This window comes from Parathielavia appendiculata, assembly GCF_033297405.1.
Source record: "Parathielavia appendiculata strain CBS 731.68 unplaced genomic scaffold N657scaffold_59, whole genome shotgun sequence".
Classification (NCBI taxonomy): domain Eukaryota; kingdom Fungi; phylum Ascomycota; class Sordariomycetes; order Sordariales; family Chaetomiaceae; genus Parathielavia; species Parathielavia appendiculata.
The window spans coordinates 2,786-18,737 of NW_026944278.1; the positions used below are offsets into that span (position 1 = coordinate 2,786).

The window sequence follows — 15,952 nt, forward strand, 5'->3', positions numbered from 1 at the left end:
GATACATCGTAATCAAGATAGCTGGTATTGGCTTTGGCAATGGCGATGGCGGTGTGCTGCGGGCGCGGGGGAGGCGGCCGCGTTAGATGCATTTTGTGATGACTAATACACTTTTGCGATGACTAAGCGAGACGGACCCGTCTCTCTAGTGGGAGCCCCTGCGAGCCAGTCAGCGTTGCGAAACCACAATATTCCCGCACAACGCTATGAAATACAAGTCCTTTATTTATCTAACGAAGGCTGGCGTAACTTACGTCCTATCCACGGAATTAGATGAATCCCAATCGCATTGTCTCAGCGCCCTCCCCTCTCACTCCCCTCTCACTCCCCTGTTACCCCTTTACGCAGGCGGCCGACACAACCACCCACCCATCTCGTCCTCACTCTCCAAAACAACTACATCCTCCTCCCTCATAGCCAGCCACGCCTCCCACTTAACGTCGCCCTTAGTGCCCCTAACAGGCGGCAGCGGAAGCCACAGCCCCTTCAATCGGCTCATACGCCCTCCTTACCCATGCCGCCTTTCCATTGCCCCTGATCACTCCGGGTGTATCAAACTCAACGTCCGCACCGAGCGCCACCCTAATCGCGGCATCCACCCTGGTGTCATACCTTGTGAAATCATCCGCCGCACCGCAGCCTCCGCATCAAGCGGGATGATGTCCCCATTTCAGCCATTGTCCCCCCCGGCCTCATTCTACCCACAGTAGCGGCAGCGGCTTGCGCAGCAAGCACAGCAACAGCAATATGACCCTCCATGACTCGCCTCTGAGTGAGATGATTCACCGCACCGCGACTCAGCCCCGCCGCATGCGCAATATGCGCCATACTTACCGGTGCGGCAAGTGTCGTCGCCGTCGCATCACCATTATCATCTTGCCCATCACCGCCCCTGACCAAATCCCAAACCGTCGTCTCAGCCAGCGCGCGCAGCCATATATTTCCAATGTACCCCGACGAACCGCCAAACCCTTCCCCTGGGAGGCGGCTGCGGATGTTGACGGCTGTCAAGAAGCGTGTGATGTCATGCACATGGACTCACCTGGCTCGCAGCCGGACGCGGGTGATTTGTACCCAGATAAGGGCGCAGAGGGCGTCCCTGATGGTTACAGAGGCGGACGGGTCGTACGTTTGGCGGAGGTGCGAGAGCGTTGCTGTGTGGAGGACTCTCACACTATCGGCGGAGATGGTGAAGATTTTGGCGATAGCGGTTGGCAGGAGGGGAGGGACTGCAGGCGAGTTAAATCGTAACCAGCGGTGGTGTGAGGGTCGATAAGGTTGGTTGTGGCTATATTGGCAGCAAAGCGTGGAGTTCTCCTTGCGCAGGTGGAGGGAGGAGAAGACGTTGAGTGGGCTGGAGACCGCAAACATGTCGCCGGTGACGTAGTCGAGGAACTCGGTGGTTGTGGTGCCGTCCATGAGGCCGTGGCGAAATGCAAACCCCAGAATGAGACCGCCCTAAACAAAGGAGACTCGTAGCGTGAGTGGGTGACAATTGTAACCTGGCTCCGGATCTGTCGGGGGAAGCAGCCAGAGGAGATGCTTGGTCATGGACGCAGCGGGAACTCCGGCATCCAAGAGCTCCTCAAACATCACAGGGACCAGTTGTGTGCCAAGCCTCAAGTAGTCGAATATCTCGTTAGGGTACGCATCCAGGTTTGAAGGATTGGCGTCGCCTGGGTAGATCAGCTTGGGCAGCTCGCCGTGTTTGGCGCGTATGATCTAGCCGTCAAGGTAGGGGAGCTGAGTGAAGGTTTGACGGAGCCGGGCTCTGAGGTAGTCAACCGCATGTTGTTTGTCTCCCGTCTGAGCTGAACCCGAGCCCCATGATTTCGTCATGTACTTTTGCGATGCCGTGTAATCGAGAATTATCAGCGGCATTGTTTTCGTAAGCCCAGCGAGCCAAGCCCTGCCTGGCAGGGTTGGAGCCGATCTTCGCCGTGGTTGTATCAATCTTCGTCATCGTCTCGGTCGTCTATATGGCCGTGATTTTCTCCCCTTCTTTGTATTGTAGGTGCAGGCTGATCGTTAAAGGAGTATGTAAGTCGATCTTAGAAATGGGTGGGGAAGATATAGAGGCAGGCAAGGGGACCTTGTTTATACCCAGCTACTTGACCAATACTGAATGGCTGGCATGATCAGAAGTTCAAGATGACTGCTCGCACGTCTTGGGGGGTTCGCATCCGTGTGACAAGTAAGGTAGTTACAACCAGGGGTTTGCACCTGCCATGCTAACCAATGCTTCGGGCGTTCCATCCTTCCCCTGCCATAAAGGCAACTATGCCATGTCACTCTCACATGGCCTTGAAGCTAAAACGGGGTGATGGTGCTGAGAGCAAGCCAAAGCGGCCCACAGTCATTCATCAGCCACAGCGTTTAGTGTTAACCGAGCCAACATCTTCGTAAGGTCCCTCTGTCTTCGAGGCTCATGATCTGCAAGGTTCCTGTGTCAGGTTCTAATGGCCAACATAGTCCTAATCCGAGGAAATTCTTGGGGAAGAAGCCTTTGTAGTTAGTTACTTGTAATTGAATTAAAGCCAACTCATCTGATCCATTAGTCGGTTGGTGTTCAACACCAACTTGACCGCAAGCATCGACACCATATCCTTAATGACGCCCCATATGCCTACAGATTCACCCTCACACCTTCCACCGAGACAAAATACCTCCGTCCTCAGTAAGCGACCATGTCATTCAGCCCCGCCAGCTCACGTTCCCAGCAGCGGTGCTGCGAGATGCCATAAAAGAACTTCTCCATAAACCCAGTCGCGCCCTTTGCAATCTGCACCGCCTCTTTCAAACTCTCGGGCCGCAGCTCCTTGATGGTAATGACACCGTAACTCTCCTTGGCCTCTCCATCGCTCGAAACAACCACACTCGGCAAGCCAATCGCCTTCTCGACGAAGCCCACAGCCTCGCCAGTCGCGCCGATGACCTTGAGGTGGCCAAACGCCTCGCGAACCCAGTGCAGCGCACGCCCGTTCCGGGAGAGGGTGTCGATGGACTGGGCACCGCCGGGGATGAAGAGCGCGTCGACCATGGTCGAACGGAGACCCTCGAGGTGGTGGTGCGGCTGCGTCGAGCTGGTGCCGTTGGCGGCCGTGATTCTGCTGCGCTTGGGACCGACGACCAGCGGAGTGGCCATGGCCGAAGAGAGGGCGGCGTAGGCCGCGTCATATGCGACTTGGTCGTAGCCGTCCGCGATGAGGATCGCAACGCGGCGCGCTTGGATGGTAGGCTTACCCGGGAATTCGAGCTGGCTGAGAGCGGGTGCTCGCCGTCCGTGGTTGGGACGGCCTTCCTTGGGGGCTTCACCGCCCACTGCTGCGGCCACGGTCTGAGCCAGGTTGAGGTCGATGTCGGCGAGGCGCTGAACCATGCGCGAGTAGACGACCGGGTCTTCGCAGTGGTCCAGCTCGAAGCTGAAGGCCCTAATAATGTGCTGCTTCTCGATGGGCGACATGCTGTTCCAGAAGAGCTGGGCCTGACTGAAGTGGTCTTTGAACTTTTCGCTGCGCATACGCGCTTTCATGCCCACCACCTTTTGTGCGTACTCAACATAGGCGCCCTCTTGGTGACTGGCTGGTGGGCACGCTTCGAACCGGTTTGGCCAGTAGTTGACTGTGCCTCGGGTGATGGTGTGGCGCATGGCACCGTCGCGGTTGAAGTTCATGACGGGGCACACCGGCCGATTAATAGGGAGCTCTTGAAAGTTGACACCCAAGCGGGATATCTGAGTGTCGAAGTAGCTGAAGTTGCGGCCCTGCAGCAGTGGGTCGTCGGAGAAGCCGATGCCGGGGACCACGTGGCTGGTGCAGAAGGCAATCTGCTCAGTCTGAGTGAAGAATTCATCCACGTTGCGGTTCAGCTCCATCTCGCCAATATAGCGGGTCGGGATCAGGTCCTCGGGCCAGACCTTGGTGGCATCGAGAATGTCAAAATCGAACTTGTGCTCGTCGGCCTCGGGGATGACTTGGATGCCAAACTTCCACTTGGGAAACGCGCCGTTGGCGATGGCTTCCCAGAGATCCTTTCGGTGGAAGTCAGGGTCCTGTCCTGCCAGCTTCAAGGCCTCATCCCACACCAGCGAGTGGACGCCGAGCTCTGGAGTCCATGTGAACTTGACGAAGTGGCGTTCGCCCTTGGCGTTGATCAGAGTGAAAGTGTTGACGCCGAAGCCCTGCATCATGCGGTACGAGCGAGGGATGGCCCGGTCACTCATCTGTTGCCGTCAGGCGTCAGCACCCAAGGAGAGCTATGGGACAGACCTCAAACACTCACACTCCACATAAACATGTGCGTTGCTTCGGTATGGTTAAACTGGAAGTCCCAGAAGTTGTTGTGCGCGGACTGAGCCTGTGGCACCTCGTTGTGAGGCTCGGGCTTGCCGGCATGGATGACATCAGGGAACTTAATGGCGTCCTGAATGAAGAAGACGGGAATGTCGTTGCCCACAAGGTCCCAGTTGCCCTCCTGCGTGTAAAACTTGGTAGCAAAGCCACGCACATCGCGGACCGTGTCGGCGCTCCCTCGGCTGCCAAGGACGGTCGAGAAGCGGACAAAGACGGGCGTCTCGCGGGACGTGTCGGTCAGGACAGGCGCAATGGTGAGATCTTCGATGCTTTCGAGAAGCTTGAACTTGCCAAAGGCTCCGGTGCCGCGCGCATGCACTACTCGCTCGGGGATCCTCTCATGGTCGAACCTCATAATCTGTGGCTGTCAGCATCTGACAGCTATCAAGCTCGGCAAGCTTCTCATGTTCTCATACGCACCCGCTCACGAGCAAAAGGATCCTCCAGCAGCATAGGCCCTGTCTTATCCTTGCTGGCCACCTTGAGCCAGTCATCAGCCGTGCTCTGCTTAACGCCATAGTCGGTCGTCAGCCGGCCCTCTGGTGTCATATCCTTCGTGTTGTGGGCAAGGTCCTTGAGCTTGTCGCCCTGACGCGGGCCTAGGGCCGCGTGTGCCACCTTCTGCATTGTTTCCGGTACGAGGCCTGACATTGTGTGGATAGGGGTGCCAAGATGGAGTATTGAGCCTGCGATGCCGAAAAATCTCGGCTTCTAAGGAAGTTGAGGGCAATTATAGTAGCCAGTGAGAAACCGGACGATGTGCATTTCGCGGTGGTCCAGTAAGTCATGACGTCAGTGCTCCGGTCATATATCTCAGGGAGGAAGTTAAAGCCCGTCTTTGGCTCACGAAGTGCAGAATGTACGAACTTGGGGAAGTGGTGATGTCATGGGAGGTCGTCGCCGGATGTGGGGGTTACATCGGTCTTGGCACTACTGGAACGTGGGGTCGAAGACGTGACTACGAGTCCGATTAAAACAATGCACCGCAACAAAAACAAAGAGGAATTGCGTACTCCATGGGAGGATGGATTCACAATTGATGCGGGCTAAAGGTATGGTAGCCGGCACCCCAAGTTGAGCTAGCGGTTTCAATAGCGTCCTATTATTGTCGAATTGGAGAGATTAGTTCCCAAATACTATGGATAGCGGACTAACGTAAATAGCCAGGGGCTAAGTACTGTGACATTTCCCCGCTCCAAGTGGTGACAAACTATGAACAAAAGCAGTCACACTGAGCTTAACCCACATAACGACTTCTTCCCAAGGTCGCTTTCAGACACAGGGAGAGATCAAACGGAAGGTACCCTAGCCATGGCCGCCCCAGAAACCCAAAGATGGACCTACCGCCAGCTGGTGCAGCCCATCCCCCCCACACCGAACCTCTCCACAATCTCCTCAACGCCCGCCACACCGCCATGCCCAACCTGTCGCCATCTCCTCCTACAAGACCGCAGCAGCATTCATGGCAAGACGATCCCAATCGAAGAATTCCACATCACCGACACTTTCCCTGATTTCCCTATCCTGCAGGCTGGTTGCGACTTGTGCCGTTTCTTGCGCACCGCCATCCGCAGCGCATGGGGCAACACCGGGACGCATCCGATGCTAGAGAGCGGCGTGGCGCCGGTCGTGGAGGATGATGATAGCCACGAGACGCTGTTTACCGCGCCGTGGGACGGCAGGGTGAAGGTGCACAGCGCTAGGTTCCGGTTTGCGCCGTTTGGCGGGTCGTTTCAGGGGCAGCAGAAGTTTGCGTGGGATGAGGTTGCTGGGTCGCTGGAGCAGGGGGATGGGGTTGTGGTAGGCTTGACGGTTGAGTTTGGGCCCGCGTCGGTGCCGCTGGGGGAGGAGGGCGAGGAGCTCGTTGGCGAGTTGGGGACTGAGCTGCGGTTCAAGTTGTTCGATTCTATCGGTTCGTGCCTCGGAGTATCTGTTTCATGCCTTGCGCTTTCTAACGGACCACAGACATTGAGTCGCCGGTTTCTGCATCAAGAAGGAATCTTCCAAGCGACAGTACCTTGAGCGAGAGGAACGTTGATCTGATCAAGGGGTGGATCAATGGCTGTGCAGCCAACCACGGGAACGCTTGTCAAGGAGACGCCCGTTGGACGCCCACTCGTCTGCTTGCTCTTGACCCGCTGCGTCTCATGGAAACGGCAAGTATTGCTGCTGAGGATGACCACCGGTATGCTGCGCTGAGTTACACTCGCGGCAACGATTGGCCTGACACGGCCGTTCAAACTTCATCAGAGAACCTGGATGATCGAAAGGAAGGCATCGATTTGGCCGATCTCCCCAGAGCATTCCGCGATGCAATTGCTGTCTGCCAGGCCTTGGGTATTCGGTACCTGTGGATTGATGCATTGTGCATCTTGGACGATACCGAGGATTGGAAGCGCGAGGTGGTGATGATGCACAAGACCTTCGGACATTCCGAAGTCACAATCGCCGCGTATGTTCTCTCTGCTACATTCGTCTCCACACAGCTGAACTGACGCAACGGGAACAAGAACATCTGCTACGTCCCCTCAGTCTAGCTTCCTGGCCCGCAACATCTCCGCCATATCAGCCGCCAAGATCGGTGATGACAAGCGGCATGTGATCTTCACACCCCAGGAGCACGAAACCAGCGGGATGCGCACATCGGACGTCGACGGCTCGCCGTGGAACCGAGATGGCTGGACATTGGTCGAGCGAATGCTCTCGGCAAGGGTGATCCATTTCGCCAAGAACAAGATCTACTTCGAATGCAGGAGGGCTCTGCGCTCCGAAGAGAACGACGCCGAGTCGGCTACTCCCGGGCCCAGCATCAGCTTCTGGCCCAGAGTGGAAGAGCAAGCCGCCGACGCGGAGCAATACCGCCCTTTTCTATACCAGCAGTGGAAGGCCTTTCTTGCCCAGTACACCTCAAGGCAGCTCCGCCGGCAAGCAGCTGATAAATTCCTCCCTGTTCGAGCTGTCGCAGAGTTGATGGCAGCGGCTATCAACGACGAGTACCTCGAGTCCGCCGGCATGTGGAGAGACGATCTTGCCGCCCAACTTTTGTGGTATGCTAACAACGACTCTGATGGTATCAGACGCATGACACGGACAAGACAAGCTCCGACCTGGTCATGGATCCATTGCAAGGCGAAGATTGGCTTTGTGCGTGGCACAACGGACGCGACTCTCCCGCCTTCCCTGACCAAGCAGAGATTCCGCGTCGCAGACGTCTTGGAGCCCCGCACTCTCTCTCTGTACGGATATAACAGGGGTATATCGGAGATCCGTCCAGTCGACACCGCCGGGGACGCGTGGCTGGCCGAAATGCGCAAGGAGTACCCTTGGGATCTGCTTGTCTCGGGAGGCAACGGCGACGAAAGCCAATGTGTTGCGCATGGTGCTTTGGACGATCCGGATGAGACTATGTCGGCTCACACTCAACTGGTGTACCTGCATGTGACGGATGAGGTGTATCCGACTGGGCTGATTTTGGCTCGGGACCCGGGTTTGGGTCCAGCTTGGCGAAGAATAGGGGTCGCCACAATATTTGACCTGGGTGACCTAATTATGGACCCTCCGTTTCAACCTGATAGTTTTGATCAGGTATTCGTCGAGTAAATTGATAGGCTGTTGGGTTGTCTACGACATTTAGAAAGAACCTGTGCTTTGAGTGCAAGTCCAAGAAAGCAGGGCCTCAAACAAGCTACCTGATGACGGCATCCAGGTCCGGAAAATTGCCGTTATTAGTCCTCGGGGCTTTTGGCTCAGTCATCTTCTCGACGTGCTCCGGATACACCGCGGTGGAACCGTGGAGGTGGCTTTCAGACACCGATGACCGGCTGCTGCATTTCTTTCAGAATGGAGTAACTAACGAATATCAAGGTACAGAGGGCTATTGTGAACCAGGAGGTAATTTCCCATTCATTTCTACCTAACGTTAAGTAAAACCTGTGTATCTAAAATGCTGGCCCGGTAACCTATGGTCCCGTCTATCGTCCAGAGCCATATACAGTTAAACCCTGGTTTGTTTGGCAGTGCGAAACTTAGGTATCTACACTTCTCTCTCCACTTTGGTGTTCTTAAATCCTTGCTTTCTTTTCCTCTTCCTCTTCATCTTTGTCTTCCTCTTCCATCGACTCTTACTTCTTATCTCCATCTACTAGACTTGTCGTTTTGTCTTCCTTATTTTCATTTCCTTGATTGCCATTCTTCTATTTCATATCTGGTGCATGTCATTTGCACGCTAACGAACAGACCTGGGCTGGACTGTATGATCAGCTAATACACTCGGACTCTTTCAATCCGGGCAAACTCCTGCCAGCACGCCCAGCTCTTGGGGTAATCTGAGTCATCGTCCACCCCGGAATCGCTACTCTCATCTGACCAGGTCCGCCTGCGTGCCAGGGGCGCTTCTTGAAGATAGGCAATCCGCTCATAATTCTTGACATCCGTCACCTGCTCGCTCGCCGGCCGAGTTTCGGTCTCCTTTGGCGGACCATGCGGAGGGGACATCTCCATGAGAAAGAAACCCTCCACCTTTTCATCCTCCGCACTTATAAGGAAAAAGATGAATGATCCCGTGTGCCGCTCGGTCAAGGCCTTGCGTTTCCGCGCATCACAATCCCAGCAAACCCTAATCATTTGACCGGGAAGCCTCCAGGGAATCGAATCAGAGGGATTCGTGAAGGAGACGGGCCGGACTTCCCATCCCTCGTCGTAAGGCAATAGGCGAACCGACGATACAGGCCCGTCTAGTTCAAGGTATGACCCCGGCTGGCAGTTTCCAAACGCGGATGTGTCTGCGGGCGGGCAGTGGACACGAGCCACAGTCCAATCTCCCAGCAACGGGCGATGACTCGGATCCGGACAGTTTACCGATCCCGAGATGGATGCCCATGACCACGACGGAGCGACGTAAGACTGCAGGGCAGGTCTTCGGAGCCAAGTCCTCCAGAGCAGTTGGGTCCTCAAGTCCCGCGTCCACATGCCGGCTGCGTACTGGTTGTCGACATCCTCCTTGTGCTGTCTAGCCTCGGCCAAACCTGCCAATGCCACGAGACGGTCCTCCCAAACCGTGAGGTCAAGCCTAGTATACTCGCTGATCACGGCATGCCACGGCATATCGTCCACCGTCCGCTTGAGCAGGCTCGTCGTGCGGCGGTAGCGAAGACTCGACGCCGAGCACTCGCAGTTGATAAGCGAGCGGCACTCCCAACCCACCTCGGCCGAACCAAAATGCAGCGTTCGTGGTGCCAGGGCCCGCTCCTGGAACACCCAGCCGCGGGTCGAAAGCCGGCTGTCCGGTACCGAGTTCCTGGAGCGGCAAAACGTGACTAGCAGTTTGGCAAGCTCGCTGCATGCAGCACTGCCGCGGCGACTTCGCACCTCGGCGCTGTATTGCGTCGCCTCCCTAGCCAGGCTATCCGGAAATTCCGGGCACCACCCGTGGAAGGGAAGTTGATACCCTAACGCGCCGCGTTCGCGTACCCAAATCGCGGGGTCGTTGCGTCCCTCGCCGTATGTTGGTCGGGCTGCCCGACCAGATCTTCCAGACAACCACTGCCTTTTCCTCCACCAGGCACGGCACCGGTTCCAGAAACAATTCCATTGACGTGCATCACAGTTGCCTGTTCCCCCAATGCCGTATGGAATGCGAACGGCTCGGAAACGGCCCCGGTCCGCGTGCTGAAGAAAGCCCTCAAAGCTGTCGGCGGCTGCATCGGCCGAGATGGTCACCCATGCGTCGCCATATACCTTTGCCATGAGCGGCGCGTGCAGCGCCCAGTCCTCAGGCGAGTCCTGGATGATGCACAACGAGTCGATCCAGAGATAACGGATGCCGAAGGCTCTCGTGACGGCCACAGCATCCGAGAAGGTCTGCGGGAGCGGCTCTGGGATTTGCTGCGTGAAGCTTTCGAAGTTGCCTTGCGTTGTCTGTGTAGGCGTCACGCCGCCCCAGCAATGGCTGAGAGCGATATAGAGACCGGTTTCGTTTTCAGACGGAAGATACAGTCGGCAGCCGTCCGCGTTGGAGGAGCCTACATCGACAAGCCGGCTTGGAAGAATCGTCTCATGATGCGGACTGCAGTTGGCGTGTCTTCCCGCGCGGTTCTGACAGTCCTCTATCCAAGACTTGGCCAAGTTGATGACAGCCTGCGAAAGGCCGTGGGGTGCAACGTGGTTGGCGACCCCAACAGCCGGCCACGGCGAGGAGGAGGGGCCTGTTGTTTCAATTGTAGATGAGTCTCACTACTAGGAAGAAGGGTCCGGATTTCTTTCTGCTCTTCGTGGGCACACAAACCTGGCTCCCGGTAAACCTGCAACCTCAACTTGTCGAGCAGACCGGAATAGGGAAGGCGATCGAGGTGCACGACGATTCGCAATGGTCCCGTGTCAGTCGCATACCGTGGCTCGAAGGTGAGCGAGGTAAACACCTCGAGAAATTCCGGTCCGACCAGGCTAGGCAAGATATGGTACAAAAAAGTGCAGCCCTTGCAACCTCGTTTCCAGCCACTCCTGAGATCCGTCAGGCCGACAGATCGCGGTTCAGCCCAGGGCGGGGTTTCGGTCAAAATTGAGCAAAATCGACAGGGCGAATCCATTTCATGGGCTGATGGTTAGAGTAGATCTGAAGTCGTTGCTGCCGGGGCTTCGGTATAGTCACATAGACGGGAATACGCAGGGGTAAGGTGTCAATCGTCGTGCGTCTTGCGGCGGCGACGAAGCTCATGGCCCATTTGCAGCTGGAGGCTGAAAGGTTGAACCTGCAGAGTGTGGTGCTGACCCCACGCGGCCGCCGGCCTTCCCCGGGCAGTTTGCGTTGTGCTGCGCCTCATGCCAACAGTTGCTGTGGCCAGCCACGACGATGTCCATTGTCAGATTGTCCACTCAATGAGGTGGGGGAATCCTCCGAGGCATATTTAACTGTCTTGGAAAGTGCATGGTGATTGTTGAAGAGCAATCAAGCTGGCTCTGGGGAAATATTCGCATGTCGTCGGGGGTGAGTGTGCCAGGGAACTTTTTGGCATCAGTGAAGGTAAGGTAACATTAGCGGGACGTGGGTGGAAAATAAGGGGTTGGTCCAGCCAGGGTTCGGGTTCTGTAGTGCGATTCGCAGATTTGCAAGTCTTACGCTACAAGGTATTCTTGTGCTTGGGAACCACGAGTTCTCCGGTCTCAGTCACGGGTTCGGGCTTGAGGCCGCTTAACGCTTGGCAGAAGAATCATCATTAGCCAGCGGGCTGGTGCTATTACACCGCACCAGGTGGGATGATCCAGCCTCCGACCTGATCATGCTCGACTGCACGTTGTTGTCCGCCATCCCAGAAGCAGCACGCGGAATCGTCGAGGCCAAAGTCAACGACTTCAAGGAGATCAGCCAGTGGACGGCCCAACGCCACGGCGCAGTTCACGATGATGAAGTCGCACTGCTGCGGGAGCAGGTCAAGCAGGTTACAAGCAGCCTGATAAAAAGACGCCTTCTTATCGCCACACACCACGCTCCCTGCATCGAGAGCACCTTCCGTCAAGAACATGACAGCAACCCATGGGTGACCGCCTTCGCAACGGAGCTGGTGAATCAACACGGAGGGAAGGGTGTCAAGACGTGGGTGTTTGGCCACACACATTACTCGGCCAGTTCTTGCGCAGCGGCATCAGGCTGATGTCCAACGGGGGGGGTAATGTCTTCCGGGCGGAGCGCAGAGGGAAGCGAGGAAGGTTGGGCTTGGTTTTGACGCTGGTCTGACCATTTCCGTATAATGACTGACAGCGCGTGGCCGAAACGTGCTGTGATAGGAGAGTGTGATGTTTCGGTCGGAGTCGCGGGTCGTCGGAATTCCATTTGGTCACAGGGTGCATGAGGCCATGGGAATGTTCGAGGTCCAGGACACGCACTAAGCGAAGTCGTTACTGTCCGCCGCGGGCGTTTCGAATGTCGGCAGACTCGTAGCCCGCGGCTGGGCTGCTATCGGCAACACATCGCTTGCAGGGTCTTCGCCGGTGTACTCCGTCAGGCATGTAGCTTGATTTGAGTTTCCCGCTGGGTTTGGAGGGACGGTAGGGTAATGGACGCCAGGAGCTGTATCAAGCGCGTCCTGTCTAATCTCCCGTTGTCCGTCGTTTGCGGTGTGTGTGTCGGTGCGGGATCGGAATGTTGGCGGAAGGGCGGGAAAGTACCGGGTCCTGCCGTCAGAAGCCCCCCCAGTCGTTCCCCGCAAGACCCACGAAAGTTGATCAAGCTCGCAAGAAAAGTGCGGGGCAGTGGAGAAAGCGGGGTGCAAGTGGAGTGGTCAGCACTAAATCCGGCACGACCCCGCATCTCCAGTGTGAATGTTCCTGAAATTTTTGAAGTCGAGCCTTCATTATCTTACCGCACACCATTCAAAGGAGCCGAGCAGACCCAAGATGGCATTTGACAATGTCTTGTGTAGTAACGCTACAAATATCATGCTCTGCCCGGCAGCCTCGGTCACATGTTCCCATGCCAGTCTACCCCTACTAGCCACGGGCATATCGAGTTGGCCATGTCGAAAGTCCAGGGACAAACGGGAAATCGATGCAAGTAGCAACATGCTACCTCAGCCGATTGTATGCTCAAGTTGCTCTTTGCCTCATATACAGGTCTCTGGAAACCTCTACACAGTATGACTTCATACTACCTTAGGTAGCTTCCGCGGCTCGAACGAAAGGCAGTATCCCCCGCGTACTGCCGGTCCCTGTCCGCGCCACCTCAACCGCTCCACCTTGGAACTGGGATGAGGCCTGCAGATCTATTGCGCAGGAGTTCACGTTGACAGGGCGGGAAGCGGCTCCCATGCCCCCGGATCCGCACCGGCACTGGCCTCGAGATATGAGTGGATGAACTGGCCATCATCGCGGCCCTCTGTTCTAGGGGCCTGATGAGGAAACAGTCACCGACAAGGAGAAACTCAGCAGAGATTTAAACCCCACAGGCTGCGCCCGTTCCGGGACTGTGCCTCCTTTTATCTCCCGAACATCCTCCCAAAAAAATCCGTCTGTCTACCGCGGCCAGGAACCAGATCACAATGGCCGTGGACGGAGAGAAGCAGCCGGCCCCAATCACCGAGAAGGCCAGCTTGGCCGAGCTTGAGAATGGCGTAGCCGGTCTTGTCTTGGATGACGAGACCAACAAGAAACTCCTCAGGCTCGTTGATTGGCGTGTTATGCCAGTGGTAAGCATCACCTGTCCTCTGTCCTTGGACAAGGAAATACTTGGGCGAGAGATTGTGTTGACAGTGAGAATCCGGTGCAGCTCTGTTTCACCTACGCCCTCCAATTCTACGACAAGGCCCTCCTCAGTCAAGCCGCCATTTTCGGACTCCGAAAGGACCTGGGCATGGAGGACGGCCTCAAGTACTCATGGGCGTCTCTGATTTTTTACTTTGGCTACATCGCCGGCACCTACCCAGTATCTCTGCTCGCCCAGAAGTACTCGACACGCGTCGTCATCGCCGTCATCTGCCTCCTATGGTCCGTCATCATCCTGACCACCCCGGCCTGCCGCAACTACCGCGACTTCCTCGCCAACCGCTTCCTGTTGGGCCTGATCGAGGCCGGCGTCTCGCCAATCTTCATGCTGGTCGTCGGCCTCTGGTATGCGCACGCCGAACAGATCTCGCGCTCGAGCTGGTGGTACTCGTTCTCGGGCGGCTCGCTGCTGGTCTCGCCGCTCATCAACTACGGCATGGGCCACATCCGCGGCGGCGGCATGCAGCCGTGGCAGTACATGTACTTCATCGCCGGGGGCGTCACCGCCTTCTGGGGCGTCGCCCTTTGGTGGTTGTTTCCGGACACGCCGCAAAACGCAAAGGGCTTCACCGAGGAGGAGCGTGTCCTGCTGATGGAGCGCGTCCGCGGGAACAATTCCGGGGCCGAGAACAAGACGTTCAAGTGGTACCAGGTCGCCGAGGCGCTCAAGGACTACCAGATGTGGGGCATCTGCGTCCTGTCGATCGTGTCGTGCACTGGTTCCGGTGCCGTCACTGTCTTTGCACCGATCGTCTTCAACGGCATGGGCTTCAGCGTGTTTGAGTCCCTGCTGCTCAACCTGCCCATCGGTGCCTTGGCTTTCATCTGCATTCTGGGTTCCGGGTATCTGGGCAGGTTTGTTCCCAACTCGCGGTTTCACATTATCTCGGGCGCATGTGTCCCCGTTATTCTGGGATGTGCCTTGCTGTAAGTCGCCGGCCGTTGCTGTATCCTGATCATCACCTGTGAGGCATACTGATTGTTGTCTCGTAGGTGGCAACTTCCGTCGTCCAACACCGCCGGCCGCATCGTGGGGTACTACTTGATCAACTTCTTCTCGGCCGCTTGGGTGCAGTGCATCGGCCTAGGCACCTCCAACGTGGCCGGCCATACCAAGAAGGCTGTTTATGCGGCCGCTACCTTCATCGCTTACTCGATTGGCAACATCATTGGGCCGCTCATGTTTGATGCGTACGTCTTTTAGGGAGCTGTTTACGGCGGCGAGCAGCCTGCTAACCTGGACTGTTAACAGTTCATATGCCCCCCGCTACGACAAGAGTTTCACCGGCGTCATGATTTGCTTTGTTGTGTGCTTCTTCTGCGCCGAAATTCTTCGGTTTTTCTTGGTTCGGGAGAACAAGAAGCGCGAGGAGCGGTTTGGCCCGCCAGATGATGCCCATGGCCTGGAGGATCTGACGGACAAGGAGAACAAATCGTTTAGGTATCAGCTTTAAAGAGCGAAATGCAATTGATATGCTAGGTATAGGTAACGACGAGCATGAAACTTCAAGTAGATTACAGCAGCGGAGGCTCGAGTCGCACTTCCAGGTTGATCTGATTCAGCGAACCGGAGCAGAGGCTGCTCAGCATCCAACGACCGCCCTTTCACGAGTACCGTATGTATTGTGATCTCGCCCTGTAATGGCCACTACGACTCTTGTGAATGATATTTCAGGTGCCTTTACCCGAATGTCGTGGAATTCGGCACGAGGCCCGGGAGAGAGCTTGAGGGACACTGTTTTATGTCAATAAGACTGTCTCCAAGTCACGCTGTTGTCAAGCCGCATTGACCTGCTCGCGTCTGGATTTAGCGTATGGTTTGAACTCAAGTCGATAGGTTCAATACTAGTAGTATTACAGACTTTCGCCTTGTTTGTAGAAATCAAAGGGCTCACAGAAAGTCTTTGAGTTAGAGGAAGCATGAAGCACGAGGGTTAGGGTCCGTAGTTTGGGCTCCCTCTCGGTTACGATCTATTTTCGTCGCAGCGACTGAAAAATGTGCGAGACCTCAACCCTTACCGGATTATCCCATCGCACGTCGCTGTGCCGCCGACGCGCATCGCCAAAAGAGGCGGACGGCCGCTTGTTGACGGCCGCTGCTCAAACTCGGCCAGCTCAAACCCAATCCGGCGTGTTCAGCTTGGTGACAGTGGGATGCAGTGACAGCAGAAAATGCCAAGTTTGCTGATGACAGCACACCCTTTCTGCCTCGCTGCCTTGTCTGGTGACGCGTAAGTTGGTGCTTCCTCTGGTCATCTGCCCCGTCCTGTTCAACGCTGAGGATTTTGCCTTTTCTCGACTGTGAAACGCGCGTCGCGGTCTCTCAACGTCTTGTTGGTTACTGATGT

General features: G+C 56.2%; 6 protein-coding genes across 6 annotated transcripts; 3 read left to right on the forward strand and 3 right to left on the reverse strand.

Annotated features, from left to right (window-relative positions):
* Nucleotides 1-245: 245 nt before the first annotated feature.
* N657DRAFT_675725 (uncharacterized protein) lies at nucleotides 246-2,070 on the reverse strand. Its single transcript, XM_062795841.1, has 5 exons — nucleotides 1,786-2,070; nucleotides 1,567-1,722; nucleotides 1,043-1,458; nucleotides 835-892; nucleotides 246-697 (listed from the first exon to the last, which is right to left on the reverse strand). The coding sequence occupies exons 1-5, from the start codon at nucleotides 1,879-1,881 to the stop codon at nucleotides 671-673; spliced, it is 753 nt and encodes a 250-aa protein (XP_062641911.1). The 5' UTR covers nucleotides 1,882-2,070; the 3' UTR covers nucleotides 246-670.
* Nucleotides 2,071-2,496: 426 nt separating this feature from the next.
* N657DRAFT_694596 (catalase) lies at nucleotides 2,497-5,188 on the reverse strand. The gene is made up of 3 exons (XM_062797295.1): nucleotides 4,773-5,188; nucleotides 4,282-4,710; nucleotides 2,497-4,222 (listed from the first exon to the last, which is right to left on the reverse strand). The coding sequence occupies exons 1-3, from the start codon at nucleotides 5,001-5,003 to the stop codon at nucleotides 2,675-2,677; spliced, it is 2,208 nt and encodes a 735-aa protein (XP_062641912.1). The 5' UTR covers nucleotides 5,004-5,188; the 3' UTR covers nucleotides 2,497-2,674.
* A 177-nt stretch (nucleotides 5,189-5,365) lies between these two features.
* On the forward strand, nucleotides 5,366-8,301 carry N657DRAFT_651585 (HET-domain-containing protein). Its single transcript, XM_062794193.1, has 4 exons — nucleotides 5,366-5,404; nucleotides 5,520-6,264; nucleotides 6,318-6,804; nucleotides 6,863-8,301. Exons 2-4 carry the CDS (start codon nucleotides 5,664-5,666, stop codon nucleotides 7,950-7,952), a joined length of 2,178 nt encoding a protein of 725 aa, XP_062641913.1. The 5' UTR covers nucleotides 5,366-5,404; nucleotides 5,520-5,663; the 3' UTR covers nucleotides 7,953-8,301.
* Nucleotides 8,302-9,512: 1,211 nt separating this feature from the next.
* On the reverse strand, nucleotides 9,513-10,430 carry N657DRAFT_556598 (HET-domain-containing protein; the record flags this gene model as incomplete). The annotated part of the gene is made up of 2 exons (XM_062787946.1): nucleotides 9,513-9,719; nucleotides 9,993-10,430. Coding segments are annotated over 2 exons (645 nt in total), but the record flags the coding sequence as incomplete, so codon positions are not given.
* Nucleotides 10,431-11,348: 918 nt separating this feature from the next.
* N657DRAFT_651587 (uncharacterized protein) lies at nucleotides 11,349-12,488 on the forward strand. The gene has a single exon (XM_062794194.1). The coding sequence runs from the start codon at nucleotides 11,627-11,629 to the stop codon at nucleotides 11,996-11,998; it is 372 nt and encodes a 123-aa protein (XP_062641915.1). The 5' UTR covers nucleotides 11,349-11,626; the 3' UTR covers nucleotides 11,999-12,488.
* Nucleotides 12,489-13,381: 893 nt separating this feature from the next.
* N657DRAFT_584144 (MFS general substrate transporter) lies at nucleotides 13,382-15,058 on the forward strand (the record flags this gene model as incomplete). Its single annotated transcript, XM_062789730.1, has 4 exons — nucleotides 13,382-13,528; nucleotides 13,609-14,531; nucleotides 14,598-14,795; nucleotides 14,857-15,058. 4 exons carry the CDS (start codon nucleotides 13,382-13,384, stop codon nucleotides 15,056-15,058), a joined length of 1,470 nt encoding a protein of 489 aa, XP_062641916.1.
* Between the last annotated feature and the right edge of the window lie 894 nt (nucleotides 15,059-15,952).